This window comes from Chiloscyllium plagiosum, unplaced genomic scaffold (genome assembly GCF_037043375.1).
Source record: "Chiloscyllium plagiosum isolate Xiang-an unplaced genomic scaffold, Cpla_swu_hap1 HiC_scaffold_39, whole genome shotgun sequence".
NCBI classification, from domain to species: domain Eukaryota; kingdom Metazoa; phylum Chordata; class Chondrichthyes; order Orectolobiformes; family Hemiscylliidae; genus Chiloscyllium; species Chiloscyllium plagiosum.
This window is the reverse complement of record NW_028270177.1, coordinates 95366524-95376416: the sequence shown is the minus strand read 5'-3', so window position 1 is coordinate 95376416 and position 9893 is coordinate 95366524. Positions and strand designations below refer to the sequence as shown.

The following is a 9893-nucleotide window of genomic DNA, read 5'->3' as shown; positions in this document are numbered from 1 at the left end:
GCACAGTTCTGCTCACTGCATTATTAGAAGGATGTGGAAGCTTTGCAAATGGTGCAGAGGATATTTATCAGGATTGTGCCTGGTACGGAGGGAAGGTCTTATGAAGATGGCTGATGGACTTAATGCTGTTTTCCTTAGAGAGAAGAAGGTTAAAAGGTGACTTGACAGAGGCACACAAGATGATCAGAGGAATAGATAGGGCAGACAGTGAGAACCGTTTTCCTCAGATGGTAATTGCTCGCATAAGGGGGTATAGTTTAAACTGAGGGGTGATACATATCGGCCAGATATCAGAGATAGATTCTATAATCAGAGAGTAGTAAGGATATGGAATGCCCTGCCTGCATCAGTAGAGGACTCGCCAATTTTAAGTCTGCTCGATGCAGTATTCCGGTACGGAACATTTTCTACACCTGAATGGGTATTCTACATCACACCTTCTGATATTAAACTCAGTATTCTCCACTGCAGCCAGCTTTTCCCGGATTTCCTGGTGTCGGCTCTGATCTGCATCATGTGCAAATATTTTATTGAAAACAAAATACTTGTGAATGTCTGGTTTAGTCCATATGTCCCGAAATGGGGAACTTTGCAAGGCAAGGATGATCTCACAATACCCCGTGTTACTGAAACAGTGATCTAGACATGGGCTGTAGGTGGTGTAGAGAATGATAAAGCCCACTGGCTGGTTATTGTGCTGGATTGTGTTATTCAGCAGAGTTTGGAAAAGCTGAGCCGCGGTGCGGTTGCCCTTGATCTGGGCGGGGTTCAGCAATTTACTTTCTGGGCAACGACTGCCGCTGTTCGGGAACACAGCGAGGTAATTTCCACCTCGGGAGTTCAGGAAAATGTTCACATCGTAGGTAATGAAAGGATGTATTGGTCTGCCAGGGTTAAAGTCTACACGTCTGTTGGTCTTTCTGCACTGGGAAGCAGGTAATGCCACCAGGAAGGAGAAGTGTTCTCTCCCATAATCGGTCGCCTGGTGCCCAGCTGTTATCCGGAACCTGAAAGAGGTAACGTCAGGGTGTGAGTCAAGGTACAGAGTTTGGGTAATACATTCTCTTTGCAGTGTCAGTCGGCACAGTTTGAGATGAGTTACATGGAACAATGCCCATCATATTAAAGAAAACGTGACAACCTGCAATTCACATTTCAAGTTCTTGCATGGGAAGGTCAATGTTGAATTGCTTTGTATCCCTGTCCCAGTGTTGTAGTAAATTCTGGGATCAGTGAGATGTTTAAAGAGAGAATCAGAGTAATTGACACAGATCAGAACAATGTTACTTTTTTTTGTACAAATCCTCCTGCAATGAATCAGAGACTCTCACAAACCTTCTTGATAACTCGCTGTAACTTCATTATAAGTTACTTTGACTGATGCACGACTTGATGCCGCATGATACACGGGATGGTTAGAAATAAATAGAGATGGGGAGAGAAAAAGAGAGAGAGAGAATGAGAGCTACAGGTGCAATCAGTGGGAGCTGGAGGGAGGGAGAATCCTGGAAGAATTGTTAACCAGAAAAATGTTTGGGGCATACAGAGATAAACAGAACAAAAGACTTGCACACTGACAGGAAATGGGAATAATAGCAAAGGCGGCAGAGGGAGACAAAGGGAAACTGAGAGGTGAGTGAGATGATTCCGTAAACATTAAAATGTTGCCTGTGTGAGGGATTTGGACTTTCTCTTCAAAGCTCACTCCGATGGATTTCACTCTCTCCTTTACTTCGGGGTCAGCGGGTGCTATCGAAATCACTGTTCGAGATATGACCCCGGGAAATCTGGAAATAGTTTCCTTGGAAGTCCCTTCCTCTGGGAGTAATGAGAGTCCTGGTTAATAGGTTCAGGCTTATTTCCCACAGATACAGAGCACTCCCTATACTTGCCGTGTCCTTGCCATTTATTACCAGCCTGCTCCAGGCAACCAGGCTCTGATTTGACCTCAGATTGAGCACAGCCTCCAGCTTACAGAGATGGCCATGCAAGATCTGTTTCACTGACACTTACTGATTGACAATGTCACTCAAGACACGGTTATCCAGTACAGCCGCATCTGACATGGGGACTGTGAGCAGCACCAACAGGAACAGGCAGAGTGTCCGCATTTTGAGATTTGTCAGCAACCTTTAACCGTACTGTAGGAAAACAACAGAAAAAAATCTGAAAAGGATGAAAAAAACAACTTGTTCAATTCATACTACATTGGCAAGTGCGTGAAAGATATGCAGGGAGACACATGTCGGCAAACAGAAAATGTGTGTCTATCGTCCTCGGTGGTGCTTGCACAAAAACTAAGCAGAAGTTCTGGTTATCTTCCATGGGTACGATTTGCAGGTGAAGATTGGAGTTTATTCTCGGAGTTTTAGGGTATAGCTAACCCGTACACTATTACACATGGAAGAGGGGTGGGTGGAGCAGATATGGAGGTACAGCGCTGGACAGTGAGCGAGAGGGTGCGCAGGACATTGAACGAGAGGGAGCGCGGGAAAGAGAGAGAGAGGGACAGCGCGGGACAGAGAGAGAGAGGGACAGCGCTGGACAGTGAACGAGAGGGAGCGCGGGACAGTGAGAGAGGGGGACAGCGCGGGACACTGAGCGAGAGACAGCGTGGGACAGCAAGTGAGAGAGAAGGGGACAGTGAGAGAGAGTGCGTGACAGAGAGAGACGGGAGTAGGGAGAGGGGGAGACAGTGAGAGAGACGGAGAGAGCAAGAGAGAGGGGAAGACAGCAAGACAGGGGAGACAGTGTAAGATAGCGCGAGGGAGGGAGGTAGAGATAGAGAAACAGTGAAAAGGACATATAGAAAGAGAGACAGCGGGAGACAGAGCAAGTGCAGGACAGCAAGAGAGAAAAAGAGACTGAAAGCGAGAGAGAGGGACGAACAGCTAGAAAGGGAGGAAGGGACAGTAAGAGAGGGAGGGTGGGACATCCAATGGGAGAGAGAGATAGAGAGACAACCAGAGAGAAAGAGAGACAGTGAGAGAGAGAGAGGGCGAGAGAGAGAGACAGAGGGAGAGAGAGACAGCAGGAGAGAAGAACAGACAGTGTGAGTGAGCCAGAGAGAGATATTGAGAGAAAGAGAGCAATAGCTTTGGGGAAGAGAGTAGTAAAAAAAGAGATAGAGAGACAGAGAGTATGAATGAATGAGTGAGTGAGTGAGTGAGGGAGAAAGTCAGACAGAGAAAGACACAGAGATAGAGAATGGCAGAGACCGGGACCTGGAGAAAGACAGTCATCGAGAGAGATACAGTGGGGTGCAGGGAGCGTCAGTGAAAGAGAGAAAGGTGGGGGAGAGAAAGGGAAAGAGATACAGATAGTGAGAGGTTGATAGATGTAGCCAGACAGAAAGAGACAGTAAAGGAGAGAAAGAATGAGAAATACACGGAGAGAGAGAGATCAGCAGAGAGGGAGACAGTGAGAGAGAGAGACATGGATAGAGACAGTCAGAGAAGTTAAAAAAAACAGAAGGAGAGAGAGAAAAAGTGTGTGTGTGTGAGAGAGACTGGCAGAGGCAGGGGGAATGTCTGAGAGTTATTGAGAGAGTGAAAGATAGTGTCAGAGAGAGAGAGAGACAGCATTAGAGACAAAGCTAGGAAAGGAAGATAGTGAGTGACAGCAAGAGAGAGAGACAGAGAGAGAGAGAAAATGAGAGAGAAAAACACAGAGAACAAGGCAGATGGAGAGACAGAGTGATAATTACAGAGACAGATAAACAGACTGAGTGATGAAAAAAGTGAAAGAACAAGAGAGAGAGTCAGCGTGTGAGAGAGCGAGATAGTGAGAATGACCGAGCAACACAGAGAAGAGAGAGAAGGGGTGAGGGAGATTGTATCAAATGGAGACAGGCAGAGAGAGAGACAGAAAGGATTCACCAACCTGAACCACTGCTTCTCTGAACTAATTACCGACTCTGCCCTTGAGTCCGCAATTGATGTCACTGTCCCTGTTGGCCCACTCCTTCTTTTGATTTGGCCAGACACTTACATATTGCAAAATAACCATCTCGGCCAGACGTACAACAAACATCCAGCCACCTCTTGCGTCAACAGGGATTGAACGCAAAATGCAGGAGATAGTTTCGATTGCAGTTGTATATTCCTTTCCTTCTGAAACACTCGATTTCTATAACCTGGTCCCTGGTTCCAAACTCCCCAGAAAGAAATACGTTTATTCATCGTCCAAACATTCAATGGAAATAATCATGTCTGTGTCAGAAGGCAAGTACTTCATCTGCAGAAATAGTTTTATGCTGATCTCTCCACTGGAAGCATAACCTTCCCTCATAAGATCAGCGATAGTGTATACACTTTACTCAAAGGCACAAGCCAGCTGACATCTGGCAAGTAGACAACCTGACAGTGAAGCAATGCCTCCCCACTGCTCCTGATAATGCGACAGTCTGTATACTCTGTAGTCTGGTTAGCTTCCATTTTAATCAAAGATTTTAATGATTTCATCGTTTGTAACAAATTTGAGTTGCAAACATCAGCAAAAGCCTAAAAAGATCTAATCATGGAATTCAGGGGAAGGTAAAAAATGTTGTTAATTAAAGGAAGAGGTGTACAAAGGCGATAGTGGGTGGTGGGGAGCGTTTTCTGGTGCAGTGGTAAAGTACTAAATGTATAAAATATATATAAACCCCGTGCCTGGAGACTCAGAACAGTTTCTAATTCAGTAAAGGGAGGGACTAACAAAATAATGCATTGTGAGAGAAAACACCATGAAATTAAACTAGTGAGAGATACAAATGTGTTTGCAACAGCTTACTGCACGTAAAGCAATATGTGATCAGGAAAGTCAAATATGTGCCCTCGATTGGCAGCAGAAGAAAAGCTGCAATTGGGACAAAGTAAATAACAAAGAAATAAAGATGATTCTTTGGTCTTTTTCACAGAGACAAAATTTCACTAAGTTTCTCAACAATACAACAGACACAATACCTTCGTCAAATGGTCATTCATGAACAGAAGTAGAACATAGAACATAGAAAAGTACAGCACAGAACAGGCTCTTCAGCCCACGATGTTGTGCTGAGTATTAATCCTAATCTAAAACAAAATAACCTAACCTACACACCCTTCAATTCACTGCTGTCCATGTGCATATCCAGCAGTCACCTAAATGTCCCTAATAACTCTGCTTTCACCACCACCGCTGGCAACGCATTCCATGCATTCACAACTCTCTGCATAAAGAACCTACCTCTGACATCTCCATTATACTTTCCTCCTAACACCTTAAAAGTATGACCACTCGTACCAGTCCATCCTGCCTCGGGAATAGTATCTGACTATCGACTCTATCCATGCCTCTCCTTATCTTGTATATCTCAATTAGCTCACCTCTCTGCCTCGTCCACTCCAGAGAGAAAAATCCGAGCTTAGTCAATCTCTCTTCGGAAGACAAGCCCTCCAGTCCAGGTGCCATCCTGGTAATCCTTCTTTGTACCCTCGCCAAAGCCTCCGCATCTTTCCTATAATAGTGTGACCAGAACTGGAAACAATATTCCAAGTGTGGTCTCACCAGGGTTTTGTAGAACTGCAGCAAAACTTCGCGGCTTTTAAAGTCGATTCCCATTAATGAAAACCAAAACACCATATGTTTTCTTAACAACCCTATCCACTTAGGTGGAAACTTTGAGGGATTTACCCACTTGAACACCAAGATCCCTCTGTTCCTCCACACTGCCAAGAATCCTGTCTTTAATCCTATATTCAGCATAAAGTTCTACCTTCCAAAATGCATCACTTCGCATTCATCCAGGTTGAACTCCATCTGCCATTTCTTAGCCCAGCTCTGCATCCCGTCAATGTCGTGCTGCAGCCTGCAACAGCTCTCGATACTATCAACGGAACCTCCAACCTTTGTGCCATTGGCAAATGTACTAACCCACCTCTCAACCTCCTCATCCAGGTCATTTATAAAAACTACAAAGAGCAGAGGCCAAGAACAGAGCCCTGGGGGAGCCCACTCACCACTGATCTCCAGGAAGCATATCTTCCATCCACAAAAAACTCTCCCAACCTTCTGTCAGCCAAACAATTCTGAATCCAGAGAGCCAAATCTCCCTGTATCCCATAGCTCCTGACTTTATGAATGAGCCTACCGTGGGGAACCATATCAAATGCCTTGTAGTACTGGAGAAAATAATATAATCATGGAATTCAGAAGATCAGCATCTGTGAATCGGCAGATTATTGGTTGGCGTGATGGTGCATAATCTTACATATGTTGCTGGTTATCTTTCCCAATTCTGGAAGCATTGGAATCATTCCTGCCGATTCTATGATGTTGGTATGGCATCAACCCCAGTGAAATATCAGAATGAATTGAAAACGATGATGTAATTGGACGCTTAAAAATAAAATGGTCTGATTGGATGGAGTCAACACTAATTTATCAAGACAAACATTGTTTCACAAGCTCGATAGTGCTCCTTCTTTGGAAGAATTAACTGGCAGAATGCAGACAATGTAAATAGTGAGGGTCTAGTATCCATTATGACAGAGAGCATGTAACTATGGGTAAAAATCTGGTTAGCATTCAGCATAGTTTAATGGCCAGCAAACAAATAATAGGAATACGTAGGCCATTCTCGGGTTAGCTTGCTGTGACCAGAATGTTTCCAAAAGGACCAGCCTTTTCACACCAACCATCCCCAATCAGCATGCATGGTTCGAATTTTGTGACCAAATGTACGATTTACGAGTTAGCTGATGATGTAAAGTGAGAATGCAAGTTTCAAGGTGAGCATAAAAAACCAATACATGATTAATACAACCTAAGTGTGGAGGAATAAAAGTGTGGAAAATGCAAACCAGTAAAGATATTACAGTATAGTGCCAGAAAATAATGTTGTGGTGTTTCAGTGAAGATCTCATTCATTTTGGGGGGGGGGGCGGAGGAGGAAGACAGCACGAAATAATGTATTCCTGCTTCTAATTCCTACCTTTTCGGTGTCGGTGCAGTTATCCAACAAGATTATCCCCACAGCTCATCATGAGCTGAGCACGTTGCATCTCACTTCAAGTAAAAGATTCTTGTGGTGCCTTTTCCGTCAGTGCGTCCGGCATGGTCAGCCCTGTATTGTAGAATCAGACATGGTTAAAACTGGGGCAAATACTAGGAAAGGGTGAACATCATTTTGTGTCTCATTGATTTTACTGCATGATTATTTCACTAACAACTGATTAATGCAGACACAGTCATTGTATGCCATTGTAATACAATTATAAACACGAGAGAGCTTTCACAGAATAGTATGAATTGAAAACTAGGATTCCAATTTCGAAGAAATACATAAATCAACAGAAATGTGGAAGCAACGATCTGGTCAAATTGGAAATTTTGGTCTTGAAGCAATGTTTCCGTGGGTTAGTCTCTAAGAATAAGTACTCATTGAAATGCATATGTCATTGGGCTAATTGGGAAGCATTCCACCAATCTAATTTATGACGGTCCTCTGCAGTTTCGACATTGAAAGCCCATTTCCAATAAATTTGCATTCCTATGGCCCTGCAAATTTATATTCCACATGTACGCATAAAATTAAGTTTTGAAGTCAAAGCAGGATATGATTCTGCTCTGTAAATAAGATGCTTCTGGCGAGAAAAGGTACCCGAGAGATTTGACTTTAACATTTAACAGTGTAAGGTTACACAGGGCCAGAGAAAGTACAATGGATGTCCCTGGATGAACAATTACATACACACGGAGAAAGAAATTACAAGTTGGTGTGTGAGAGCTTCTGCATCAGGGGGTCGTTAACATTTCACATGGTGGGTTCAAAAAACCAAGCAAAAACAAAACACATTTTGCGGACATCATTCTATGCACAAATACCATATACATTTGAATAATAGTTGAACATTTTTGACTAGTTTTTAAGGTTAAATCTATGTCGCTCCGACTTTTGAGGGTCTGAAATCCATGTCCATGAAACTTCAAACCATATCATGAGCAAGAAGACTGATATCTCTGCGGAGTTCCTCAGGTTGTCCTAGACCCAGCCAGCTTCAGCTGCTTCATGAATGAACCTCCCTCAGAAGCTGGGATGTCCAACGACGATATCACAATGCCCAGCATCATTCCGGATTCCTCAAATCGTGAAGTTGCCCATGTTCGTTTGCAAAAAGATCTGGACAATATCCTGGCTTAGATTTAAAAGTCATTTTTAAGATTTACACCAAATAAATATCAGGCAAAATTATCTCCATTATGAAGCAATTTAACCATTGTCCCTTGATATCCAATGGTTTTACCGTCAGTAACACCCTCACTCTCAATATCCCCAATAACCATTTCACCAGAAACTCAACATGATTTGGAAGCTGGGGAACTTGGGGAACTAAATAGTGATGCCTTGAAAGCAATCCATATTACAGAGGAGGTGGTGCTGCAGATCTTAACATTAATAAAGGTAGATATATCCTCAGTACATGATCAGGAATCCAGAATACTGTAGAATATTTATTTCCCACCTTTTATTCATGTTAACCTAGTCTCCCTGGTGATCAGATCCAAGTCATCCACACATGTCAATCTGTCTTATTGCAGATGCTTTGCACATTCAAGTAGAGAAAGTATAATTTACATTTTTATTAAACGTTAAACTTGTCCCTTCCTGTTCCTTTCTGCTTATCATCAGCCACATGATCATGTTATTCCAATGTTTCAATCTTTCTCTGTTTTTGGAAATATCCACCTACCTGACCCCTGCTCCTGCCTCACCTCTGTCAGTTTAAACTGCTATCCATAATCATATTCATATGATTTACCAGGACACTGGGCCCAGCACTGTTCTCGTGGAATCCATCACAATGGGATATATCGCTTTTCCTGAATACTGATGCCAGTCCCCCATGAATAAAAAACGCTTTTTCTGACAGTGTTGTTTGATTCTGAAATCTTCTGGCATGCTTTTGGGATCGACCTGTATCCCTACATGTGGAATATATCACTGCTGCTGCCTTTGTCTGCCACTTTCTGTTGCAGCTGCTCTGAGATCCTGGGCCCACAGAATTCTCTGCTCTCAAGTAAAGAGCAGAAAGATGATGTTGCACAGGCCAGGATTGGAGACTGCCATTTTCTAGATCTTCGTGAGACTCAGTACCATTCCATATTTTTAATCCTCTCAACATCAGTTTAATTTATGAATCTGTCTATTTCTGTGTCTCCGGTAGTTGCTTGGAATTCCTGACTTAACAGAATTCCCAACTCCTGTCTCGTCCAACACCACATGGAAAACAATCAACCAGCCAGATGGATGGAGAGTGAGACCTACAGCCTTCAATAAATCCTGCAGGTAATTTCACTTGTGTTGTACAAAGCGGAGATGAATTAGAGGGTTCAAAGTTGGAGGCCCACAAATGTGAAATAGCCAGAGGGTTTATGTGGGAGCACAAAGGTTCCATTGTCATCCTGCCAAGAGAGGCCTGCTTTCACCACTGTTTTACTGAGATTCACGATGATAGCACAGGCCACAGCTGATGACTGGGATTTTCACATGATGTTTTAATGAAGCTCAATTTAAGAGGTGAAAGCAGGCCTCTTAGGAGAGGCTGATAAAAATGTCTGATATCTTTTCATTGTATTCTGTTTTCTGTCTTCAACACAGTATTTATGTCACGTCTTATGATCCTGTTTCATCTTTCAAACTTTTATAACAGTCCCAATCTCTGTAATCTCCTCCAGCCGTGACTGCTCTCCCTATCTCTGCGACGTGCTCCAGTATCTAAAACATGCCCGATCTTAGCAATCTCATCCTCCAGTCATTGCAGTAGTCTCCAATTGCCTCCAATCTCTGCAAAATCCTACGACCTTCCTCGTGTGTGCAGAGAGTAATACAGTCTCTTGGCTCTTCAGTCCAAACTGGGCCATGCTGACTA

At 43.3% G+C, this 9893-nt stretch overlaps 1 protein-coding gene across 1 annotated transcript; it reads right to left on the bottom strand.

Annotated features, from left to right (window-relative positions):
• Positions 1-367: 367 nt before the first annotated feature.
• LOC148138825 (uncharacterized) lies at positions 368-2111 on the bottom strand. Its single transcript, XM_087981376.1, has 2 exons — positions 2014-2111; positions 368-1007 (listed from the first exon to the last, which is right to left on the bottom strand). The coding sequence occupies exons 1-2, from the start codon at positions 2109-2111 to the stop codon at positions 368-370; spliced, it is 738 nt and encodes a 245-aa protein (XP_087837502.1).
• Positions 2112-9893: the final 7782 nt, after the last annotated feature.